At 36.6% G+C, this 27,417-nt stretch overlaps 1 protein-coding gene across 1 annotated transcript in view; it reads left to right on the top strand.

Annotated features, from left to right (window-relative positions):
* Positions 1-27,417, top strand: part of Smchd1 (structural maintenance of chromosomes flexible hinge domain containing 1) — a 120,438-nt gene that overhangs the window by 87,722 nt on the left and 5,299 nt on the right. Inside the window, exons 31-45 of the mRNA XM_052193813.1 lie at positions 1,862-1,941; positions 2,139-2,296; positions 3,577-3,692; positions 4,879-4,943; positions 7,165-7,252; positions 7,792-7,923; positions 8,160-8,312; positions 12,303-12,429; positions 12,569-12,688; positions 15,218-15,303; positions 16,393-16,515; positions 17,203-17,393; positions 19,139-19,248; positions 19,391-19,461; positions 24,090-24,261. Coding sequence (XP_052049773.1) covers positions 1,862-1,941; positions 2,139-2,296; positions 3,577-3,692; positions 4,879-4,943; positions 7,165-7,252; positions 7,792-7,923; positions 8,160-8,312; positions 12,303-12,429; positions 12,569-12,688; positions 15,218-15,303; positions 16,393-16,515; positions 17,203-17,393; positions 19,139-19,248; positions 19,391-19,461; positions 24,090-24,261 — 1,792 coding nt within the window. The remainder of the gene's footprint in view (positions 1-1,861; positions 1,942-2,138; positions 2,297-3,576; positions 3,693-4,878; positions 4,944-7,164; positions 7,253-7,791; positions 7,924-8,159; positions 8,313-12,302; positions 12,430-12,568; positions 12,689-15,217; positions 15,304-16,392; positions 16,516-17,202; positions 17,394-19,138; positions 19,249-19,390; positions 19,462-24,089; positions 24,262-27,417) is intronic.

The following is a 27,417-nucleotide window of genomic DNA, read 5'->3' on the forward strand; positions in this document are numbered from 1 at the left end:
CAGAGGACAGAGTTTCTGTATATCAACATGGCAGCTTAGAACCATCTGTAACTTGAGTTCCAGGGCATCTGGATGCCCTCTTCTGGCCTCCACAGGCTTACAACTGGAGCATAGACATTCATGCAGACAAAACACCTATACACATAAAGTAAAAATGAGTTAATCTTTAAGAAAAATTCTGTATTTTAAGACAGTGTAGCTCAGTAGGAAAGTGATTTCTATCATGTACAAAAATGTGTATTTGATCTCTAGCACCTCCGCCCCCTGCACTCCCTAAAGATACATCACTTTATCCTCATGATAGTATCAGGTGTTACATTTTTGTCTCTTGTTAAAAAGTAATACTATATAACCTTTATTATTGCTTAATATAAATCAAAAGTCTTTACATTTGATAAAGTGAAACCAATATAGCAAGGTGCCATTACTGCAGTTAAGATGGTTTCTTTCTCTCCTCTTACAAAGAGTTGCCGGCACGTGGGTGGAGCTGCTATACCTGGGCTGGACTGGTTTCTGGGGTAATGGTTCTGTGCCCTTCATTCTTTGTCCCTGGAGCAGTCATGAGCATAGTCTTGTACGGGACACACATAGTTTAGGTATTAATTGTTTCCTTGTCTATTGGGAGAGCTAGCTGTTTAGAATGTAGTAAACTTCAGGTACTTGGTATAAGTTGGAGGCCTTTTATACTCAAGGTTAACCTTGAGAAGATAAGGTTAAGAAGAGAAAGTCATTGTAAATAATTTTTTTTTTACAATTTGTCAATAAGTTGAAAGGAATTCATAGCTAACTTGTTGCCAGTTAGTGAGATTATGTTCAGCTAGTCTAGAATATCATTCCACAGATATTTTATAAATGTAATAGAATAGTTGATATTGTACAAAATGGACAGACTCTAATTAATTCAGACAGGATCCCAACCCACATTTCCCAGGATCTTACAAGTTGATTTCAAAAGTTGATGTGTACTTTAAAAGTTAAAATACCAAAAATTTTTATATATTATTCATGGTCTGTGTCCTAGTAAAGTGAAAATCAGGATGTTTTTAGGGCTCTCAAATGTGATCCAAACATCTCTGACTAGGATGAAGATTACAGACTGATAATTGGTCCAGAGGTAAATTAGACAGGATAGAGGACAAATTATCCAATTGTTCCTCATTTCCTCTTCCTGATCACACTGTCCTCTTCAGCCTTTATCTCTGCAAACTGCTCTTTGTGTTCTCTTAAGTAGAGCTGAGAATCAGAATTTAGGAGTCTGGTCTTCTGCCACTGTGGCTTATAAGTGCTCTTTTGAATATTTGTGTCTAAGAAAATTAAATAGTGATTATTTCCATCTTTAGAATATGGCTATGGTTCCAGATTGTAGAGAAGCATCTATTAAAAACCTACAACTCTTAGTCATTACTACGAGAAGTGGTCACTAACAATCACTTTAAATGTATGTTATCACCATGAAGGTTAGTGTTACAGTAGAAATTTAGGAAGCACACTTGAATCTTAAACGAAAACACACATGCCTGAATATAGGACAAGAAAGGTAAAAAGAAAGAATAAAGAAAGTCTGTAATAGCCACACTTGAAGATATATGTATATATAATTGTTTCTCCTGTGCTTTGTTTGACATTCACCTGATATCAGTACAATTAGTATAGGATTCTACAACTTGATAACTTTTTGAATGAGTTTTAGAGCATGTGATTACATGTTTTTTCAACTAATTTTTCATTTGAAATTTTTATTTTTATACTTATCCACACATATAACTTAAAATAAGAACATCTTAGAAACATGGTACTAGACAAGAACTTGTTAGATTTCTAGAATTTTCTAATCGGCCTTTTTATTTTGTTTTATTTGTAGCTAGTACCTTCAAACCAGCAGCATAAAACAGATGATAAGGGCAGAGCTAATTTAGGCGTGTTCACTGTTTTTGCTCCAAGGTAAGAAGTGAGTTTTACAGTATTGGTGTTACAGAAATGGATTTTTCTTATTAATCTCTGAACTTAAGATTATAATAACCATGCTTCAAGTTAGTGTTAAACAACAATTTTAATTCTGAGTAGGAATAAAATTCTCTAAAAATGTTGAGTTCTAGTCATAACCAATGTAATTTGAACCTTTTTTTCCATTTTGTTAGGGGAGAACACACTGTGCAGGTTAAAGGTGTCTATAATAAGAGTACTATAGAAGGGCCTACAATTAAGTTAATGATTCTTCCAGACCCTGAAAAGCCCATTCGTCTCAATGTTAAATATGACAAAGATGCCTCTTTTGTAGCAGGGGACATATTCACTGGTAAGTACTGGAGAGTATTAAAATGAATGATAATTTCCCATATAGTAATATTAGTGGAACAAATTATGTTTGATGTTTAGCATGATAAAAAATGCATGTCATTACCTTCAATTGATAAGGATAATACATGAGACTGAGCAGTCTCTCCCTCATCCTGTTGTTCTGCAGTTCTTTGATTTTAAGAATAAAAGTTCATATATAAACCAGTAGTCAAAGTCCAAAGGCACCCACTTTAAATGGGAGCCAAAGATAAGTGAAGCTGTGGCAGAGGGATTGCAGCAAATCTGGGGGCAGCTTTGTCTACAGAGAAACAACTTTTGGTTTTGAAAAACAAAATAAAGAAATAAAAACTAAATGATGACTAGTATGTAGCTCTGCTCTGTTATCTATGCTGTTCTTTTATCTTAAAGCCATTGGAACTAGGACAGTTTACCTTAAATTGGATAGAAATCAATTTTATAAGGATGAATTAAAGTATTTCAGAACATATACCAACCACTAAACAACTACACAGATTCTTTTATTTTAGTCATGAATATTACAGTTTTTAGTAAATAGAAACTAATGTGGGATATGACTCAGTAATCATTTATGCTGGCTATTGCTGTCAATAGAAAATTAGTATGTTTATTCAAATAACTTTCTACAAATCTTACCGTTTCTTGAAGAGATGAATGTCTGTGCACTTACATGCAAAGAAAGGACACCAAAAGGTTGTGGTAAAATTGTTTAACAGTAACTGTTACTAGTTAAAATATACATATTTATAGGTTTTATACTTTATAAATTTTGTGTTAAATCTGAGGGAAATAAAAACCTTTTTCTTTGATTTTTTTTTTTTTTAAAGTCTGAGAGGTACAAAATGTTATATATATCTGGTAAATATAGTGGGGAATGTTACCTGTAATATTTTAGCTACTTTGCATTGTGAAAGCATAAAAGAAAGTAAAATAGTTTTGTTTTAGAAGTATATGTAGCATATAAATACTGTGACCAGTTGGCCTAGTTCTTAGATACTAAGCACATACAGTCATGCCATTCTGGATTTGCATGCTAGATTTAATTTACATAATATTATTAGTGAAGACAATCTTGTTAGATTTTTATCTAGGAGAACTTGATGTTTATACGTAGCCCTAGAAAGTTATCTGTTGTGAATAACAATCTGGAGATTGCTAGTTAAGTAATAATTTCACTAATTTTTGTTTTAGTCTTTGAATAATATTACTTTCTTTCCAGAATATTATTATTAAGTAAGTAAATTTTATGTTTATTGACAGATTTTATGGTTAGTGTGATTTCTGAAGGTGGTAGTGTCATCAAAAATATTAATCCAACACGTATTTCCATGAAAATGTGGAAGCTGTCCAGTGGCATGAACCGACCACCAGCAAATGTGAGTAATGGTAGGCAGGGTCAGAGGTTGTAACATATTCCGCCGTCAAGGTTGCCTTCAACTCCAGGACTAGGGAGGCAGATCTCAGAACAGCCAGGGAAACATAGAGATTCTGTTTTAAAACCACAACCAAAAATCAAGTGGCAAAAAGGAAATAAAATAACTTAAATATTGTTCATCTACTATATCAGAAGGTACTACTTACACACATCCTTGGTATTTTAAAAATTGAGATTGTACATTTTAGACTATTTAACTTTTGTTTAAGCATATGTTTTAAGTATGCGCTCCACACATATAAGTACACAGATATGTACTTCCATGCATGCCCATGCTTGTGCATGCAGATGATAGAGAAGGGGTCAGGTATCTGTCTTTGTTCTATTATTTCTTTATTCCCCTGAAACAGATTCTCTCACCAAGAAAAGCTCATTCACTGGGCTAGCCCTATTCGCAGGGTCTTGGAATCTTCTAGTTTCTACACCACCAGCTCTGGGGCGACTAAGACATATTTGTGCCCAGTTTTTTATGTTAGTGCTAGGATTTGAACTCAGGTCCTCATACGTGCACAGCAAGCTATCTTACACAGTGAAGCATGCTTCTAGCCTGATGTTTTCTAACTGTTCAATAATGAGTGTTTCTAACAAATCTCAGTACAGAAATATTTCAGGTACTCAATAGTCACTTGTAGTCATTGGCTCTCATAAAATACAGTATGAGATAAATCTTGAAGTAGAAACTAAATACTAGAATTTGTCAGAGCATACAATTTAATAACCCACCTCAGCCAGGGGGTGGTGACTCACGCCTTTAATCCCAGCACTTGGGAGGCAGAGACAGGCAGATTTCTGAGTTTGAGGCCAGCCTGGTCTACAAAATGAGTTCCAGGACAGCCAGGGCTACACAGAGAAACCCTGTCTCAAAAAAACAAAAAAACAAATAATAATAATAATCCACTTCAGTGTTAACAGTTCATTTAAATAATCTGTTTTAAAAGCTAGCTTGTTTAACATACTAAAGATTACCAGCTGGGCATTGTGAATCTTTTACTAATTTAGGACTAGCAGTTCAGTGGAACTGTAAATGTATAAATCAAAATGCAGTCTGTTCATTCACCTGTGTACATTTTCATCCTCAATACACTCTAGTAACATTTGTTTTCTCCCTCTTGTTTTTCCCTTTGTAGGCAGAAACCTTTAGTTGTAATAAAATAAAAGATAATGACAAGGAAGATGGCTGCTTCTATTTCAGGTACCACTTAGTTAATTTCATATTTTTATGTATGTTTAGGATAGAGTAATTCAGCTTAGTGATGTTTGCAGCATTACCAATGGAAAAGTAGTTTATGATCAAGAAAAACCGTCTTAAGACTTTCTTTCAGAAGCTATTTGGAGAAGGGCATGTTTGCTTTTTTGCTGTTGTTTCTTTGTTTTTTTGGTTTTTGTTTTTGCTTTGTAAGAATGGTTTTGAGGAAGGTGGTTGTTGTATATTACCATTAGAACCTAGAAAAATCTCTGGAAAGAATTTCCTTATGGTATCAGCACTCAGTTCTTGTTTCTTTAATTTTTCTCTGTGTGTGCTCTTCTGGAGCACATTCAAGTCTTCTTTGAGATGTCTTCTCAGTTGCTCTTATTAGGACCCCTTACTGTGGAATTGGCCATCTTAGAGGGTACAAGTTGTCTTGGTGTTGTATGTTACTTGTGTGTCTTCACTGGGACTTGTACATCTGGAGTTGGTTTTCTTTTATTCAAGTAACCTTTTTTCTCCCAGCGGAGGGTGGTCTAGCTTCCACTTTTCAGTGGGATGCTGTGGTTTCTCTACTTCCTAGTCTTGTTCTTTGTATTAGTTCGATCAGAATGTAGAGGAAAACTGTCAGACTCTATAGGTCAGTGGGATTTAGCCTGTGCTTCCTTTGTGTGCTAGTAGAATGCTGTGTTCCCCCTGCACTTCCTTCTAACTTGACCCTGTGTCTGGGGTACCTTGTGAGCCTACTCCCAGCAGGCCAACACCCTTGCTTGCAGCACAGTGCCCTGCCTCTCCTGGTCTGCCAGTCCCAACTCGATTTCATACTGTGGCTTCTGGTTAGCATACCCTGTGGTCCTGTGTGTGTCCAAACTTTTGCTCACCCTGGGTTCCTGTATGCTCAACCATTGCCTAATATCTTGAGCCTCTCAGGCATGTATGTATCCAAATTCTGGCACACCCTACACATACCCTCTACTTTGTTGTGCCTGGGGTGTGTATGCGTGTCTGTGTGTGTTCACGCATGTGTGCATGCAACCCAATCCTGCCTTTAATTCTTGATTTTTCTTTCAAAGTCCTTTACTCTGTTAGTTTTTAAAATCTTATTCATCATTGGCCTTCATAGCAAAAGTCTGTCCAGAATTCCCTCACATTCCTAGGACATCGCTTGTCTCTGCTCACTTTTAGTCTAGCTCCTTTGCTTCTTCATGTGCTTGGGTTTTTTGTTTGTTTGTTTGTTTGTTTTACTGTCATTTCGTTTGGCTTTTAGGCATAAAATATCTCTATTTTAGGCAATAGAGATCCTTGCCTATTGAGAATAACAGTCCTTTCCCAGAGAAGGTTTACATTTGCTTCTCTTGTCAGAGATGAATATAATAATTCAGAGGTGTGTTGCATTTCCCTTGGGAATCCATTTACCTTAGGTTTAACTGCATTTTAGAATTGGCTCCCAGGAGTAATGCAGTCTTAGGAGTAAAACTCAGGCCTAAGAGTTTTCATCCTACTTTGTTATACTTTTAGTTGTTACCTTGTAAACATCTATAAGCAATTTTTCACACAACTCTTTTCAAGGAAGGTAGTTTGTTGTTTTGTTTTGCTTGTTTTTGTGATCTTTTTTTTTTTTTTTTTTTTTTTTGCCACTTGTAAGCATAAACAACTTGACTATTTAAAGTCAGAAAATAATAGTGCCTGAAAACAAAGTCTCATGGAAGGTTAGTAAAAAGGTCTTTAACTTTGAAATTATAAAACTTTTAGTTGGGAATTGATAATATAGAATATATAGAAATGAAGCAAAATCCAAAGGACACATAATTTATTATGTTTTTGTGTTTACTTTCATATCTTTATATTAGTTATTTCTAATTTTGCTATATCTAGAGCCTTAGTTCTGGGTCTTTGAACAAATGCAGAGGTAAGAGGGTCCTAAGATTAAACATATGTAAAATACTGGCTTGGAGCAATGGCTTAGCAGTTGAGCATATTTGCTGCTCCAGGGAATCTAACACCTTCTAATGACTTCTGGCACACACACATGGTATATATACAAACGTGATGACAAAACCACTCACAGATATAATAACTAAATCTAAAACAAATATTAAGTGGATGAAGGTGTGTACAGTGTCAATAATTCTCTTATTCCTTTGCTTGTTATGAAAGGAAACGAATATCAATGCTTTGAATTCATTTATTCCCGTTTAAAAGCATTGCTCTTACCACTTTGTTTTAGGGAGAAAACCATCCCTAACAAGGTGGGGGCGTACTGTATCCAGTTTGATTTCATGATCGATAAAACAAATATGCTCAGCAGTGAACAGGTTTGTATATTTTTTATGTACCATGGTATTTAGTCATTTTATAAATGAAGTATTTGTTTTTAAAGTGAATTAATTATTAGATGCAAAAGTCACTTCTCTAGTCATGGGAGGCATTAGATGACCTCCAGTGGGTCCCTGAAACCACAGGCAGTACCAGACTTTCTCCTGTGTATTTATTTGTCTGATCAAGCTTAATAAAGTAGACATAACAGATTAGCAACAATAATGAAATCAAAATATTATAGTAACATATGGAAATAAGTTATGAAAATTTATAAAGCATTTATTTCCAGAATTTTCCATTTACTACTTTTAGACCAGTAATTGATGATGGATAACTGATCTGTTACAAATAAAATGTGGTTAAGCAGACTTTTATAATATAATTTTCAGAAAAATTAGGATAAAATAAACTTAAATGGTTTTAAAGAAATTAATGGAAATTTTGGGGGATAACTTTTAATTTAGTATATGCTATTCTTGTAGTGCAGTACTCATAGGAGGGAATTTTTGATACAAATGTTGCTTTTGTTTTTAAGGTTATAGTTGATGTTCTCCCTAATCAGCCTATGAAGTTGGTTCCTGACAGCCAACCAGCTACCCCAGCTGTTTCTAATGTTCGCTCAATTGCCAGCAGGACCTTGGTCAAAGACCTACGCCTCAGTATTACAGTAATGTCTTTGTCTTCTTCAGACACTATAGAGTTTTGAAATTCAGGTTCAGAATGGCTATTACAGAGTAATATTGTTCATTCAATTTAAATCTACAAGGAAAAAAATTAAATAAACATCTGATATTTGAGATATCAATGAAAAGAGAATTTGTCTTGTTTCTGATTTATAATGTTATTTTCAGCTATCCTCTACCCAGTTCTGCTAATTAGTTCTTTTCCATTGTGTATTTTAAGGATAATTATGGTAATCATACTGGAATGGATCTGGTTGGCACTGTCGTAGCAACCATTAAAGGCTTTAATGAGGAGGACACTGATACCCCACTCTTCATCGGGAAGGTTAGGACACTTGAGTTTCCCTTTGTGAATGGTTCTGCTGAAATCACAGTAAGTTTCTTAGATATTTTCCAACATCCATAATACATCTGTCTTTGTATATATAACTATGAAGATGTTCTGATGTTTTGTGTCTGGTGTACTAAATTTAAAACTCTGTTGAAATATCTGTGATTTTGCTATTACAAATTGGACCCAGAGCCACCTTTACTCAGCTCTCATCCAGGTGAGATTACCTAACTTTCTCCTACTGTGTAATGTTCTGTTGTAAGTTACTGTTATTGAACAGACAGACAATAAGATACAGGCTAGGTAAAAATTTAATAAATTGTAAGCCTATCATTGTTATTTTTCTAAAATGATAATAGTTTTAAAAATGTACTGTCAAAAGACCTCCATAAGTAATTGTTAACCATACAGAAATAGCAGTGACTGGCCCTCTGGTGCAGACTCATCTGAAGTTATAGCATACATACTAGCACAGCATAGAGCTCTCACTATAGGATGAAGGATATGAATTTTTAAGGTTATTGATTTTTTCACTATTATACAGCTTTTGCAAGAATTTTTCTCTTATCTTGCTTAGCTTATTTTTGATATATTTTTTGTTAACTAAGCACTTATATCATTAATAAAGTGACTACACTTATTTTCAACCCTTGTTATAAATTTATTCCCTTTCCAAAGTTTTTTTTAATCAGAAATGTTTTGATTTTCTTCTATGTTTATTTTTTAGAATAGTTGGTATGTAGATAGATAAGTAGATCCTGACTTACTGTTGACTCCACAGATAACTAGAAAAAAGTGCTCGGCCATAAAATAATACACATATTTAAATGTTTTTATCATTATTGTATTTTTAAAGTTTATGTTTCTACCAAAACTGTGTGATATTTTGGGGGAGGGGTATTTTCTAAGATGACTTTAAACTTCGTGTCTTCTTGTGTCCTGGGATTGTAGGGATGCACCATCACACCAAGTGCTTCTTACCTGCAGTATTGGAAATGAAAGTTTTACAGATTCTAGTCAGATATGCAATGTAACTTAATTTTTTGGTGGCAAGGCTTGTGTCCCGGGCCAAAGTCCATGTACTGAGGCAAGAGGGTTAGGCTTGTCTGATACAGATTAAGGTTCAAGCCATCCTTGAACTTGATTCTTTATCAAAATTAAGTTTTAAATGAGATGGGAATGGCTGGGGTTGTAGCTCATTGCTAGAGCACTCAAGTGTGAGGCCCTATCTTTGGTCCTGAGCAATATTCTTTGTTGGAGATTAGACAGTGTTAATTTTAAATATTTGTTTTCTTTTTTAGATTATTTAGTTATTTATGGTATGTTGGTAGCACATGTATTCACACTGCTCCAGTTTTGTTTCATTTTTTAAATTTTTGACTAAAGAGATGGCTATGCAGTTAAGAGTACTTCTTACTGGTCTTCCAGAGGACCATGGCTCAATTCCTGGGTCACAATTATCTAAACTCCAACTCCACAGGATCCAGTGCCTCTGTTGTCTGAAGGAACTTGCACTTGAGTGCACATGCCCACATGCAAGCACATGCACCACACATAATTTTTAAACAGACAAAAAAATCTTATTTTGATTCTTTTTCCAATTCATTGATTTTTTTTTTTAGAATCTTTATTGAATAGTTGTAAATACCAATAGTACTTTTTCTTATTTATTTTTTTTTTTGCTGTTGCTCATCCTTGTGTATAATCTATTTTAAATATTACATTGTTTCATTAACTTTAGGCTTGTAAATTGAGAGTCTTCCATGTGTATCTATCTATCCTAAATACTTGTTGATTTATTGGACCAACCAAATGGTTTCATTAACTGAAATGATATCAGCATTTAAAAGTGTGTAGTTTTTATATAAAGAGCTACAGTTGTAATTTGGAAAAGTTTAAAGAGTTGGCATCACCTTGAAAAACTCTTGTAAGGCAGCCCTTGTGGTGCCTAAGCAGAGGCTGCTCCTCTCAGCCTGTCTACCGTGCCACTTCTGACTCTCTTCATATTAAGGACGTATCAGTTGCCACTATGGTCAACTCTTCCTAGTTGTTCTTGTTATAGTGGAAAATAAGGTGGGTTTCTCCTACACTGTGATAAAATTAGGTAATAAAAGACCCATACAAGTTTTTTTAGAGGAGGTAAGCTGGTTTATCAGTCAAGTGGGATAGAGTTGGAAGGTTGGAAGAGTAGTTAGCTCCATTCTCCTTGAGCCCTCCTCTTCCTTTTCCATATGCATTTGAAATTGCTCTGCCTGAAGTTAAGTCAGAAACATAGTTATTTACAAGAAGCTACATGTAACATCTAAACTTGGTGTGTACAACTTTCCCCCTCACCACCAGAGGTCCTTCCTGTTCCACTGAATAAACATGAGCCTTGTATTGCTTTGCTTCTACATATCAATGCTAAATGAATGAGAGAAAGAATGTTAGTTCATATTTATGTCTCAGGTGCCATGGATCAGGTTCATAGGTTGTTATCATTTTATAGTCTGTATTATTTGCCTACATGATGTGAAATCTAAAACAGTTTCATTTTCATTCCTATATGCACAGGTCCATTTCATTTGCCAAGTTCCTAGTCATAGAGTATATTTAGCTATTATGTATTAAGCTCTGTGATGAGCACGTTAATTAAAGGAAATAACTGTGTTGGATGATTTTTGGCAATCTCGTATAAAAATAAATGAATAAAAAAGGTTAATTCTTTGAATTAGAAAAAATAAATGGCCATTAAAAACAAAAAGCATGAATTTGGTAATGCTCAAAGAGCAGCTGGGTAAAGCAATAATTATTAGTGTGAAATGCTGATCCATACCAGGGGAATTGATATTTTTATACATTGCTGATGGAAAGGTAAGCTGATACAGCCTCTTCTCCCTTTTTAAAGGGACATTTGATATCTTCTAGTAAAATGAGTTTTTAATTAGCCATATTTCTCATTATCCAAGAAAACAAATTTGCAAGGAAACAGTTAGTGATTATACTTGCTTCCTATTTCTTAAGTAATTGTTAAAATTTCAAGCTAAGCGTTTGGCACTCAAAGGTATCACTATAGTGTGGTTTATCAGTATTATTTATAAGCATTTTAAATTGGTAACATTTCATGAATTGCCACTAACAAATCAAGTGTAAGCAAACAAGTTAAAATGTTACTTTTTTAATAGAAACCTTTTATATGTACTTATATTTCTGTATATATATTGCTGATAGCTTTTAAAATCAGAGTAGAACAGAGAATTGACTTATTCATTACTTGTGTGCTTCAGTTTTTAAGAAAAAGAATTGTAAATGTTTATAGTTTTATGTTTTTATGGTCTATAATGTTCTATCAGTTTAAGATTTTTTGTTTTCTTTTTTTATTATATTGTATTCTTGAGAGCAAAAAAAAAAAAAAAAAAAAACCTAAAGTCTTTTTCTATAGAACTGAAGCTATATTTGAATTAAAATATCTATCATTATATCAGTTGCTAATTATTTACTTTTATCTTAAGCTCAGGTATATTTTTGTGAAATAATGAAAAAATAAAAGTGTTAAAAGCAAGTCGTTAATATTTTCAGGAGCCTCTTGTTCTGTCACCTGGGACTGGTCTCCCATGGTGACAGCTGTAACTTAAACCCAGCTTTGTGCTCTGTGTATTTCTTTGTGTTTAAAACTTACTTCATTAGCAATTTTTACCCTGCTTCAAACCTAAAGGTTTGAACCAAAATAATTTTGCAGGTTGAGATAGAAATGGCCATTGATAAAGATAGGGTGATGGAAAATACAACTTTTACTTATAATTTTCCATTATAAGTAGTTTTTGCTAAGTTGTACTCATTACATCATTTGGGTCTCCAACTAATATCAAAGGTAAAATTTTTTGTGTCTTGAGTGGTTGTGCTGATGGTTTAATAAATCTCAAGTCAGCCAGTGTTTCTCACTGTCAGTTGTTACTGCTTGTTTGGTAGCTGTATGACAACATATGTAACATTTGAATGTCTCTTTTTTTTAAAAAAAAATCTTAATTTTCTCGTTCCTTTTTTACTTCACAGACTCTAGTGCTGGCAGAAAATAGTCCTGGAAGGGATAGTTCTGAATATTTTATTATCTTTGAGCCTCGGCTGTCAACTTTATCAAGAACATTAGAATCATATAGCCTGCCATTTATGTTTTACAATGGTAAGCCCTTAGGAGAATAGACTAAAATTATACTCTGTTGTTAGTGGTACTGTAGATAACCTTGCTGTGCTTTTCATATGCATCCTATTATGGCATATAAGTTTATAAGTTGTTTAAATTATATGGAAATTTTTCTTAGATGTTAAAAAGCAGCAACAAATGGCAGCGCTTACGAAGGAAAAGGACCAGTTATCTAAGTCCATTATTATGTACAGAAGTCTCTTTGATGCCAACAAGCAGCTGGTGGATGAAATGAAATGTAAGTCACCTGTACTCAAAGGTAATACAGTGGCAGGCTGTGAGGAACAGTGAGGTAATACAGCAGCAGGCAGGCTGTGAGGAACTGAGGTAATACAGCAGCAGGCTGTGAGGAACTGAGGTAATACAGCAGCAGACTGTGAGGAACAGTGAGGTAATACAGCAGCAGACTGTGAGGAACTGAGGTAATACAGCAGCAGACTGTGAGGAACAGTGAGGTAATACAGCAGCAGACTGTGAGGAACTGAGGTAATACAGCAGCAGACTGTGAGGAACAGTGAGGTAATACAGCAGCAGGCTGAGAGGAACAGTGAGGTAATACAGCAGCAGGCAGGCTGTGAGGAACAGTGAGGTAATACAGCAGCAGGCAGGCTGTGAGGAACAGTGAGGTAATACAGCAGCAGGCAGGCTGTGAGGAACAGTGAGGTAATACAGCAGCAGGCTGTGAGGAACAGTGAGGTAATACAGCAGCAGGCTGTGAGGAACAGTGAGGTAATACAGCAGCAGACTGTGAGGAACTGAGGTAATATAGCAGCAGACTGTGAGAAACAGTGAGGTAATACAGCAGCAGGCTGTGAGGAGCGGTGAGGCAGAAGGTGGAGACCACCTACCTGACTGCTTTCTTGAAACATAAGTGAAGTGGCTAGAACAGCTTGTTACTGGTCACCTGGCAGCTTTAACATGAAATGTTTCTTTCTTAATAAGCTTCTATCAAGCTTACAGATTATAAAAGTTGTGACTTTTCCTCTAGAAATGTGGACCTGTGGAGAATTTAAGGCTTTTAACAATATTGATAGCCAACTTATCTAGTTCTAGCTTATGGCTAAAGATGTCACTGGAGGGATGATATGTAATTTAATTTTTAGTTTTAATTATGAGCTCTTTGTGTTTTACACACGACAGTATCAAGTGTGCCCACAAGAACTAAAAATGAACTATTTAATTTATTCTTCAGTTAGTCCAGAACATGTTTGCTGTCTTTTATATGATTTTCATATATAATTAAAATAACATTTGTTGAGTTGTGCTTTGTAACCTGGTTTTCATTTGTCAGGTTTTTGGTTTTTTATTGTCTTTTTTTTTAAGATTTATTTATTTTATATATGTGAGTATATTGTCACTGTCTTCAGACACACCAGAAGAGGGCATTGGATTCCACTACAGATGGTTGTGAGCCACCATATGGTTGCTGGGAATTAAACTCAAGACCTCTGGAAGAGCAGCCAGTGCTCTTAACCACTGAGCCATTGCTCCAGCCCCCAGATGTTTTTTACTATGAGTTTTAACTTGTTTTAGTTTAATACATTTTTTTTTCTTTGTGTGGCCCTGGCTATCCTGGAACTTATCCTATAGACCAGGCTGGCCTCATACTCAGAGACCTGCCTACCCCTGCCTCTAGAGTGTTGGGATAAGGTATATGCTGCTACCACACAGAAAAAAGTTCATTTATTATTATGCTTTTGGCATTTTGCCTGCATATATGCCTTCCCTGGGTGCCCACAGAGACTAGAAGGGTATCAGACTCCATGGAACGGGTGTTATAAGCAGTTGTGAGCTGCCCTGTGAGTACTTGGAACTGAACCCAGGTCCTCTGTTAGAGCAACAAGAGCTCTTAGCCACTGGACCATCCCTCCATCTTAGTTTTATGCTTTTGTATATCAGGTATGGAGTTTAAAATATATAGGGACTGGAGACGTGCTTCAGGGATTAAGAGCACCAGCTGATCTTCCAGATAAGCCAGGTTCAATTCCCAGCAGTCACATAGCTACACACTATCATCCGTAACTCCAGTTCCTGGGGAATCCAACACCCTCTTTTGGCCTCTACAGGCAGCAGATACACAAGTAATGAACATACAAGCATGCAGACAAAACACTCATACATATAAAATGAAATTTAAAATAGAGTTATTTAGACATTTTATAATATAGTTCAAATTTTGAACAATTAACTAAGAACCATGTATTCCCCATGTTATTTGTATATCCATATAAGACTATAGGTAGACAATAATAGAAATGAAGTTGACATGTCATTTTTATAGACTGTTTATAAATGTTTGGAGGGTGGGTTTCAAGACAGGGTTTCTCTGCCAGTGAACTGGCTGTCCTGGAACTCACTCTTTAGACCAGGCTGGCCCAGAACTCACAGAGATCTACCAGCCTCTGTCTCCCAAGTGCTAGGATTAAAGGAGTGTACCACTACACCCAGCTTATAAACATGACTTGGGTATGAAAACTCCTCTGCAGTTATGTAATTCATGTGTCCACATATGGGATCAAGATTGAATAGCATCCAAAATCATGAGTTTGCAGTGTGATACCGTAGTGTATCCCAGTACATTCATTTTGTTTCTCTTTTTAATGTATCATTGAACCTTGGGACTTATAGCTTAGCTTGGCAGTTATTACTTGTCAGTTTTCATTTTAACATTAAAAGAAAAAAGTAATTTTTTTTTAAAGCTATGTTTTAAGGACTATTAAAAAAATGAATGTAAATTTTGTTTTGTTTTGTTTTGTTTTAATTTTAGGCCAAGCTGAAGAAGCAAAATTAAAAGAGGCCCAACTACGAAATGAACTAAAAGCATACAATATTGATATTCCTGCAACACAACAGGTACAACTTCCCAGTGTTCATTAAATTTTTATTAAATTCAACTACTTGTTTTATTAGGAACTCTGCAGACACTGTTGTTTTTAACTTTATGGTGTGTGTGTGTGTGTGTGTGTACATATGTGCACGTGTGCATGGTTGCAGAGTTTATACATGTGCCATGGTATACATATGGAAGTCAGAGAACAGCTTTGTGGAATTTGTTCTTTCCTTCCATCTTCTTGTGGATTTGGGGCTCTAACTTAGGTTAGAAGGCTTGGGCGCAAGCATTTGTCCCTCTGATCACATGTGTACCATGGCATGTGCATAATGCACACACTATATTTGATTGCTTGATGTAGTTATTTCATGCATGTGAATGTTTTGCCTGCATACAAGTTGGATCACCTGGGGCTGGGGCCTTGAATTGGTTGAGAGTCACCATATGGGTGCCGGAAATTGAACCCTGATCCTCTGCAAGAATAGTAAATTATCTTCATTGCTATGCCATCTCTTCAGTCCCACAATATATTTTTAAGTATAGAGAAGTTTTTAACTTATAGTCTTTTGTTTTTGTGATATAATTTTAAAAAGAAGACAATTATAGAGTATTTATTTTTATCTTTTGCTTTGTTGTGTTTTGTGTTTTGATTTTTGGTAGACAGAGTCTTGCTATATGGTTCAAACTCTTTCTCAACCATGTGAATGCTGAAATTATAGGAGAATACTGCTAGATCTGACTAGGCAGTATATTTCATAACTAAGATTTTTAAAAAGCTCTGAACAAAATGCTCAGTGGTAGAGCATGAGTTTATGTGTAGGATCCTAGTAAGGCCCTAGCATTTGCTCCTTTCCCCCCTCAAAAGGAGGCTTTCTATCTTTGGGAGTGTAGCTCAGTGAAAAGAGTACTGGTGTAGCATGCCATGGTCTGGATTTCATGGCCCAGTTTCCCATGATAAATATTCAGTAGACATATATTGAGAGTTTTCTATCAAGGAGTGCCTATTTGAATAACTTTCTCAGGTACTCCAAATTACTGATTTTTCTATATTCTTGTTTGCATGTTTTAAAAAACAATTGATCTTGTAGATAAATTTTCCTTATTGATTACAGATACCTCACATTGAAGCACTTTTGGAAAAAAAGATAACAGAGCAGAATGAGCTTAAAAAGAGTCCCAGAAGATTGTGTACTCTTCCAAACTACACTAAACGCAGTGAAGATATTTTGGGAAAGGTTTGTGTTTTAAGCTTTTTAAGAAATAGTACATCTTGTTACCGTGTTTTGTTTAGATATGTCTGTTCTCTCTCTTGCACTCCACAGTTCTGAGGACTGAATTTAGGGTTTCCCATATACTAGGCTTCCCATATACATATATTTTACTACTGAGCTACAGCCCATGTCTGCATCTCTATCTTGTTAATTTTTTCTCTTTAATATATTGTGAATTAGAAAACTAGGGCAGATATTATGATATCTCTGTAGTGAAATGAAAGCCTTATTTCTAGGCAGGCTTATACTACCAGATCAGATAGGAATAAATGGTAGGCCTAATCGTACTAGCACAACACAGAGATTTTAGAAGTAATATCCCAGTGGTAACAGGTGTGAAGTAGGAACACTTGTGACAACAGGCAAGTATTTGTAAGAAAGAAAATGATTTATTCTAATTCCCAATGAATCAATGATTCTTATTTGTAACATTTAGATTTCTTTTCTGATAGAAATATATTTAGAAAGGTATTTTAAATATATGCTTTATCTTGAAATTCTTTTGTTTTATTGCATATCTTTAAGTATCCTTCATGATTACCATGACCTTCCCTATTATAGACATTAAGTATGAAATAAGTGTGTTTAATTAGCTGACAAATTTTTCTATTATTTTTTAATTTCTCTGTGTTTTTATTAAAATGGCTTTAGATTGCACATCTAGCACAAATTGAAGATGATCGAGCCGCCATGGTTATTTCTTGGCATCTGGCAAGTGACATGGACTGTGTGGTTACCCTAACCACTGATGCCGCACGATGTATCTATGATGAAACTCAAGGTCGCCAGCAAGTATTGCCCCTTGATTCTATTTACAGGAAAACTCTTCCAGATTGGAAAAGGTTAGAGAAAAAAAATGGAAGTGCTACTTGTTTGTTGTTTGCAGTGCTTGGGGTCAAACCCATGGCCTCATACAAGTTATACTACTTTCTAGGTCAAGGCAATCTATTGACACAACAAACTTGTATTTGAGTTCCTGCTTTCCTTCCATCCTAAGTCATACCTGTAACATCCTAAGCCATCACCTACCATTCTGCTATTAATTAGTACTTGTTTTAGGCAGTATAAGAAATCCAACACATTAAAACATCTGTCTAAGTAAGGTGTGTGTGTGTGTGTGTGAACATACATGCAAGTACACATGCTAATACAAGTTCTGCTAGACTGGCTAACTGGTAAGGTCCAGAGATCCAACTATTGCTACATCCCCAATACTGGGATTATAAATTCATGCCATATGTAGGTCTTCACATTTATACCACATGCACTTTACCAAAGATGATAGTTTTTATGAGAACGCATTTCCGTTTAGGAAGGTCGCCTCTGTCTTTGTAATTGCTTAAGACCTAGTGGAGTTTGGGGGCATAGTGGAGGTAGGTACTAGAGAGATGACTCAATCAATAAAGTGCTTGTTGTGCTATCAAAAAGAACAGAGTACCAGCACCCACATGAAAACCAGATGTGTCTCTCCTCTGTAATCCCATTGCTGCTGAGGCAGACAGGAGGATCCTTTGGGGGTTTCATGTTCAATAAGACATCTTGCTCAAAAATAAAATGAAGAGTAATTAAGAAAAATAGCTGACCTTGTCCTGTGATCTACACACACACCCTGAGAACCGCTGTACCCATTCCCAAGAATACACAAGATAAAGATCCAGCTAGTCCACATATAGCATGGAAGAGGACGGAACTCACAAGCACCAGCCTCTGACTGAAGAGCTGTTGACAATAGCTTCTGAAAGGAGGAGTCAGTTTTCTTAAAGGGCCCTTGCCCTCAAAGGGCCCTGGCTGGTTGACCATGCTCCATTGGATAGCCCCACACCCATGAGTATACGGGAAGCACAAATTAGACTTGGTGGGTGATTTGAAAAGAGAAAAAGAGGAGGTAGACAGGGAGATGGATATGAGAGGAGTTGGGGAAATGATAAGGGGTGAATATACATGTACTAAATTCTCAAAATAGCTATAAAAATTCTAAAATTCACGGCTGGGTGTGGTGGCGCACACCTGTAATCCCAGCACTTGGGAGGCAGAGACAGGTGGATTTCTGAGTTCGGAGACCAGCCTGGTCTACAGAGTGAGTTCCAAGACAGCCAGGATTACACAGAGAAACCCTGTCTTGAAAAACCAAAAGAAAAAAAAAACTAAAATTCAATGTAGGCAACATATTTACAATTAGAATTTGCTCTAGAATGTTGGCTCTATTCCTGTTTAGTATCATTATACTCCCTTTTTGGGGAAGGAATATTTCACTTATTTTCTAGTCCTGAAACTCTAAATCCTTCTGCCTCTGACTCTCAAGTGCTGAGATTAAAGGTGCTCACACAGATTTAAGAATGAGTATTAAGAAGGAGAGAGAAACATGTTAAGAATCCAACAATAGTACGTAGCACATGCTGTTTACCAGATTCTCAAGAGTCACTAAAGCAGATACTTTATATGACAAATCTTCATTTCTAAGACAGAATATGTGATCACATAATGTGCATATATTTATTATGGTTTTCTAAGTGTTATTTTTAATTTAAACAGTTTTGAATGCTTTGTTTAATACCTCTTTTTTTGTTTTGTTTTGTTTTGAATTTAGACCTCTACCTCATTTCCGAAATGGTAAATTACATTTTAAGCCCTTTGGAGATCCAGTCTTTGCCCGAGATTTATTAACATTCCCAGATAATATTGAACATTGTGAAACAGGTAAAAAAAAATACTGTGGTGATTTTCATTTTGTTTAACTGTTACATTTCTGACATAAATCTATTAATTATTAACTAAAAATTATGTTCTTATAAATGCTACTTCTATCAATAATTAATTTTGTATATTTTGATGTTTTTAGTTTTTGGTATGCTGTTAGGAGACACCATTATTCTGGATAATCTAGATGCAGCAAATCATTATAGAAAAGAGGTATGTACTTCATTTATTCTTGTAAATCACATTATTGTGAGGAACAGGGTAATAAAATACCACATAGACAGATCAACATAGCCACTTAAGCAAGCATTTATCCAGACCCACAGTCTGCATCTCAGTGAACTCATAGAAGAGTCCTGGGAAGGCTTAGAGCACACCTGCACTGTCAGGTGTGTTTCTGTGCACATTGCCCTCTGTTCTGTTGTATGCTCTTCACACATGACCATTTGCTTACATGTATGCACTGTAGGTTAGAGGTCCACATGTGAGGGAGAAAATGTGTGGTTCTTTTATTCTTTTGGGGACCTTACTTAATATTTGAGATTCTTTCTAATCCTATCCACTTTCTTGAAGATTTTGTGATTTCATTTTTTTAAAGCTAGGTAGTATGCCAAATTTTTTATACATTCATTCTTTTGATAGGCAACTAGATTGGCCCTATTTTCTTGCTACAGTGAGTAGAGCTGCACTAAATATGGCAGTATGGATGTAAACATTGTTCTGTGCAGTTCTCTGTGTATATATACCCAGGAATAAAGTAGCTGGACTTTCAGTCAAGAGGAAGATAATACTCAGAATTCACAAAGAATTGTAGAAGTAAAGTACCAAAGGACTAAAACTGCTAGTCAACAAATGGACTAAAGAATTGAATAGACACATAACCAATAACTGTTTTTTAAAAAAGGACTTAACATCCCTAGGCACCAGAATAATGCAAATTAAAACTGTTATGAGATATGATTTAACCCCAGTCAGAATGGCCATCATAGGAAGTCTAACACAGATATGGAGAAACAAGAAGATGTAGAGAAAGACGAACCCTGGTTTACTGTCAGTGATGGTGCAAATTGACGCAGTCATTATGGAAACTAGTTTGGAACTTGGTCAGAAAATTAGAAATAGAGCTATCATATGCCCTTTATTTCTTTTTAAAATCTGTAGCTCTAATTCTAGAATTTTTAAATTTTAATATAGCAGAGCTGAGTGTGTCTGCACATGTGCATGTGGTGTGTATAAAATTCCATTAGCCAGGCTTGTAGTGCATACCTATGAAGTGGGAAGAGATCCAGAATTTGAGATCAGCCTGAGTTACTTAACAAGACTCTGTCTCAAAAGAAAAAAATTATCATTCCATTGGATTATATATAAACAAATAACCGGCCTTGTCAAAACCAGTGCAAAACTTACCATAAATTTGAGACAAATTAAAATGAAATGAATGTAGTGTCTAAAACTGAAAAGGGACAGTCTCATATTGGAATTGCATATATAATTGAAATTTTTTATCTCATCTGTTGGGTTGGAAGTCCATGTTGAGGGTTATTTCTTCTAAGAGCCATGAGTGAAGGAAGAGTCTGTTTCAGGGCCCCTCACCTTTCCTTGTAATTAGCTAACTTCCTCATGTCTCTTCTAAAGTATGCGTGATTATGCCTACCTTTTCCCTTTATGAGGAGGATAACAGTGACACTGGATTAAAGACTGAATAACCTCAGCCTGATCATTTCCCTAAGCTGATTGTAGTGGTTCACATTTTTATTTTATTTAATTTCTATTTCAACTTTAACTTTTTTAGTGGATATTTTATTTATTTACACTTCGAATGTTAACCCTTTTTCCAGTTTTCCCCTCCGCAAACCCTCTATTCCATTCCCCCTCCCCCTGCTTCTATGAGGGTGCTCCCCCACTGACCCACCCACTTCCCGCCTCCCCGCCCTGGCATTCCCCTACACTGGGGCATCAAGCCTTCACAAGACCAAGGGTCTCTCTCTCCCATTGATGCCAGCTAAGGCCATCCTCTACTACATATGCAACTGGAGCCATGGGTTCCTCCATGTGTACTCTTTGGTTGATGTTTAGTCCCTAGGAGCTGGGGGAGGGGGTGTTGGTTGGTATTGTTGTTCTTCCCATGGGGTTGCCATCCCCTTCAGCTCCTTCAGTCCTTCCTCTAGCTCCTCCACTGGGGACCTTGTGCTCAGTCCAATGGTTGGCTACAAGCATCTGTGTCTGTTTTTGTCAGGCTCTAGCAGAGCCTCTCAGGAGACAGCTATATCAGGTTCCTGTCAGCAAGTATTTCTTAGCATCCACAATAGTGTCTGGGTTTGGTGTCTGTATATGGGATGGATCCCCAGGTGGGGCGGTCTCTAGATGGCCTTTCCTTCAGTCTCTGCTCCACACTTTGTTCCCGTATTACCTTTAGAAAGGAGTGTGAGTACAAGGCTAACATGCACAACATACTGAGTTCTAAGCCAGCCTAGGATGGACTATGAAACCTATCTCAAAGAAAAATACTGTCTTTTATTTAAAGACCACATCATCAGGTTATAGCAGTGGATCTCGCCCTTCCTAAAGCTGCAACCCTTTAATAAAATCCCTCATGTCATGATGACAACCCTCCAACCATAAGATTATTTCATTGTTACTTCATAACTGTAATTATGCTACTGTTATGAATCATAATGCAAGATATCTGATATGTGAGCCTCCCAAGGGTTCACCAACCCACTGGTTGAGAACACTAGAGGTTATAGGTCAAGGGCATAATGGGTTTTAGCATAAAGATTTTGAAAGAAGGAAGTTCCCCTTATTTGTAGCACCTTTGAAGGCAACTAGGTTCACTAGCATTTAACATCTTTACAGGAGGGGAGCTTACCATTGTAGTGTCTTTAATTGTTGCATAACAAACATCCTTTTGTGTTTGTAAGCCTTTGTCTTAGGGTTTCTGGTTTTTTTTGTGTTTTGTTTTGTTTTGCTTTGTTTTTCAAGACTAGGTTTCTCTATGTAGCCCTGGCTGCCCTGGAACTCTTTCTATATACCAAGCTGGGCTCTACCTCCCAAGGGCTGGCTTAATTAAAGGCCAGTGCTACCTCTGCCATCTCCCCACCCCATCCCTAGCTCAGCCTGCTCACTGAGCCATCTATGCAGCCCATGCCCCTAGTTTCACCTTCTTTGTTCACCTTTAGAAAACATATAAATCCAAATCAAAACCAAAAATACATAATCATTTCTTTTACCAAACCAAGTAATTTGAAATTTGCAGATTTTTAGCTCATTACCCGGCTGTGGTGGCATATGCCTTTAATCTCAGCAGAGGTAGACAGATCTCTGGGTTTGAGGCCAGTTTGGTCTACAGAGTCAGTTCTAGAACAGCTGGGACTATACAGAGAAACCCTGTCTTGAAAAAATAAATAAAATTAGCTCACTAAATTTACTATAATTTTTTTCAATTAAACCAGGCATAGTAAGCTCATGCCTGTAGTCCTAGCTCTCAGCTGACTCAGAGAGTTGAATTACATGGTGACACTGCACACACGCACCAAAACAATAAAGTGACTACTCATTTTGTTGTATTTTAAGTTTTTTTTTTCAGTGCCAGATTGAACACCAAAAATAAATTTAAAAAACAATCAAAACTAAGTAAAAGTACCGGTTTTCTGGAAGGGCATCTATGAAGTACCTCTAGAATTATATTTCTTTTTTTTTTTAAGATGTAATTTTATTCTATAAATTTTTTATATATAACCTGTGTAAATATTTTATATGATTCAGATACTATTTAAGCTTTAATATTAAATTAGATTAGATATTTGTAATGTGCTGAATTATAATAATCTTCAGTCACACTTTGTGGTGGTGTGTGTGTATACACACATATGTGTAAAGGCCAGAGGAGGATATAAGATGGAGTGCTGCAATAGCTGTCCAACCTTTCCTTGGTCTCACTAAAACTGGAGCTTATGCTTTGGTCAGAGTAGACTGGGGTTGGGGTTAAGCAAGCCCCATTGATCCATCTGCTTCTACAGCCTCCCGCCCCTAGCACTAGTGGTTGTGAGTGCAACCACATGAGCTCTTCTGTGTGGATGCTAAGAATCCACATTCTGTTCCTCACACTTGTATGGTAGAACACTTGCCCATTGCATGCATCTCCCCTAGCCCCTTCAAGCATTTTTTGATGTATGTGTTCGTTTCCCTGTGTGGATGTGCTGTAACTTGGTGAGCTTACTATATATATTTCATTAGACTATGTTTGAATACATACATAAGTGGGATTACTGAATGCACTCCTAGAGATCATAAAATGCTAATCCAGTATGATACTTTTATTCTAATTAATTGGGAGAATCTAATTCTTGACTCCTTTTTCACCAGTTTAAGCTAGCATTTAGCATTTGAAAACTCATCTGGCTCCCTCCTTGTCTGTGGGCTTTTCACCCCCCCAATTCATTTTACATGTCATTGGCTTATAAATTTTGCAAAAATACTACTACAGCCATGCTGTTTATTCATTTACTTTACTGCTTATTAATTTATTTACACATTGGATTTTTTGTTGATGTTGTTTTTGGTTTTGATTTGTTTGCTTATTGATTTTTTTTTGTTGATGTTGTTTTGTTTTGTTGAGGCAGTGTCTTTACAGAGCTCTGGCTATCCTGGAACTCATTTTATTGACCAGGCCCACCTCGAACTCACAGAGATCTGCCTGCCTCTACCTACCTAAGTGCTAAGATTAAAGGTGTGTGTCACCATGCCCATTGGATCATGTCATTTATAAACTGAGATTTAGTTTCTTTCTAGAGCAGTTGGAGTCAATTTCTTGCTAATTAGTGTCTGTGTGCCCTCAATAGGTTGTTAAAATCACACACTGTCCCACACTTCTGACAAGAGATGGAGATAGAATTAGAAGTAATGGGAAGTTTGGGGGCCTTCAGAATAAAGCTCCGCCAATGGACAAACTCCGGGGAATGGTCTTTGGAGCTCCAGTACCAAAACAGTGTATGGTCTTGGGGAAACAAATAGGTAAGTTAAACAAGGGGTGAGTTTTGTTTTTGTTTGTTTATTGTTTTATTTAACACAGCGTTTTACAAATCTCAGGTTGGCCAGGAATTCAGCATAGGATTGGATGTAGCCTTGAATTTACTGAGCCTCCTCCTTCCACCTCTCAGTGCTGGAGTTGCGAGTGCTTATCACCATACACCCTGTGCCTCTGGGGTTGGGGATGCACTGACTGACAGCTTTGCATGCTAGGCAAGCACTCCACCACCTGGGCCATAGCCCAGCTCCAGACCACAAGTGTCTCCTGTGGAGTCCCTGTTAACCAGTAACTAATATATACAATGTAAAATGGTTTTGTTCTTACAAAAACCAAGTAGTTGAAATATGCTCTCTTCTTCCTTTATTGAATATATTGCAAGAGCAGGATTAGTAAAGAATCTTTTATTTACTGTGTATTAAAGTGTTTTCTGCCTTGTTAAATTGTTTATTAGACAATCATTTCTTTTTTTTGAGCCAGCCATGGTAGCATGTGCCTGCACTGACTATTTGGGAGACTGAGGCAGGAAGGCTCACTTATATAGGAATTTGAGGCCAGCAAAACTCTATCAAAAAATTGTATTGTTTTCATAAAGTGTGATATGGACCCTTTTGCCACTTTATTCTCTCATCTCCCAGCTGCCTCCTTCAAAACTGATAATAATCATCTGTGTCTGCTCCAAAGTATGTATCTACTGAGTAGGAAGTCCCTGAGTGCCGTTACTTTGTAGATTCTTGCTTTGATTTCATGAGGTTGTGATGTGCTTGACATCTATGTTCACCAAACACAGTGACTTCTTACTTTAGCCTTTTTTATGCTATTATTTTATACAATAAAATTTGCCATCTTAACTGTTTTCATTGCACAATTAGTATTGTTAAATACTTTCACATCAATGTGCAATCTCTCCAAAAATGCATATTGCAAATCTGAAACTTAGTACCGTCCCATCCCTTTTCTCTGGCAGTCTTTCTTCTACTTGAAACTCTTTATGAAATTAACTATTCTAGATAACCCATAGAGGGGAAAATGTATGTTATCCTTTTATATCTGTTCACTTAGCTTGAGATCAGGGCTTATCCACTATAACAAAGAGTTTCCTTTCCTAGTAACCCCAACTGATACGCCATCGTGTGTTTGTGTCACATTTTGCTCTTTTGACTTGCTTTGCTTTAGACCATTTTGTTTTTTGTTTTTTGTTTTTGTTTTTGTTTGTTTGTTTCCGAGACAGGGTTTCTCTGTATAGCCCTGGCTGTCCTGGAACTCACTCTGTAGACCAGGCTGGCCTGGAACTCAGAAATCTGCCTGCCTCTGCCTCCCAGAGTGCTGGGATTACAGGCGTGCGCCACCACTGCCCATATGCTTTAGACCATTTTTATTCTGTTGCCCTAGGCTAGCTTGACTTCATGCAGCCCAGGCTTGTCTAGAATTCATGGTAATTCTTGTACCTTAATCTCTCACATGTTGGGATTGCAGGAGGAGGCACAACCTGAGGCTACACTTTGTTGTCATACTATAATCCACAAATAGAAAACTACACATTTTATAAGTACAGCGCTGGTATGGTTTATCAGAAGAACACCATACTTAAAAGGCTTGAGGATGTAGTCAGTTGTAGACTAGCATGTTTAATCTGCAGTACTGCAAACAATTGGGAGAGTAGAACACTCAGCTCTATAGGAAACTGCTCATTGTTCTTTCTTCAAGTCTTTGACATGACTTTCTTTATTTACCATGGCACAGGTTCGTTTTGTCCATTTTTACAATTTATATGTAAATAGAAAATACAACTTGTGTCTATTCATTCTGTACTTTGTATGTTGGTAGCTGTAATTTGTTTTCATTGCAGAATAATATTTCATTGAATAAATAGACTATTTTGTAAGTCACCTGTTAAATTTGGATAGCTTCCAATTTTAAGATACTGCTTTAGCTTTAACAGTTTTAAAAGGAGTAGTTGGAAAAATCTTAGGAGAAGGTTCATACATCTGCTTGTTTATGTTAATGACTTCATACAAGAACTTCTGAAATGTAAATAATTATCACTGGACTATCTCTGACCTGCCAGCACTCAAATGATGACACAGAAACATTTATTTATTTATGAAGCCTAGGCCGTATAGCTTAGGCTTGTTCCCAGCTAGCTTGTATAGATGTATTACTTGTTTAGAGCTGTTAGAATACTCATATTAGAATAACCCATTTATTCTAATCTACATTCTACCACATGGACTGTTTCCTTCAGTCCTGGCACCTGGTCCTTCCTCCATGACTGGCTGGTGAGTCTCCCTCATCTCCTTTCCCAGAGTTCTTATCTCTACTGGGAAGTCCCACTGGCTATTCAGCTCATTATTAAACCAATCAGAAGGAGCCTAAATCAGGTGAGAAAGGACAGAGACATACCTTCACACAATGTATAAAATTTTTATCTCAACAAAAAATTACATGACGATTCCATTTCACTCCAGTCAGAAAAGGGTATCATCAAAACTCTGGTCCATGAACTTCTGGTCCAGTCACTATGGAAGCCAATATGGAGGTTTTGGGAGAGAAGGAGATTGAAAATACTGCAGGACCCAACAGAGCTCCTAGAGATTTATCTAAAAGAATTCATATATTAAAGAGATCAATGCCTGCCGTTGCAGCTTGTTTCACTATAGCCAAGTTATGGAACCATCCTATGTGACCATTGACAAAAGAAATGGATAAAATGTGGTTCACATGCACAGTGGAAGAGAATGAAGTCATGTCATTTGCAAGAAAAAAGGTTTAGTTGGAGACAATTAGTGTGCCATAGAGAATAGATTATTTTCTGTCCTTTGTGAGCCATAGATTTGTATACACTGATATGAGGTCATGTGGGCATAAGTAACACCAAAGGAGAAATGAGTCTGTGGGAACATAAGGAATGTAGGGTAGACAGGTGAGAGAGAAGAGTGGACCAAAGGTGTGGAGCAGAGTGTAAAGCAGGGTGTGAGTTTTCAGTGCATTATATGCCTGCATAGAAACAGCCTTTTGTATCCCAGCATAATACAATTAAACTTTAAGCTGGGAGATGGTGGCGCACACCTGTAATCCCAGCACTCTGAGGGGCAGAGAGAGGCAGGCGGATTTCTGAGTTCGAGGCCAGCCTACTACGAAGT

This window comes from Apodemus sylvaticus, chromosome 9 (genome assembly GCF_947179515.1).
Source record: "Apodemus sylvaticus chromosome 9, mApoSyl1.1, whole genome shotgun sequence".
NCBI classification, from domain to species: domain Eukaryota; kingdom Metazoa; phylum Chordata; class Mammalia; order Rodentia; family Muridae; genus Apodemus; species Apodemus sylvaticus.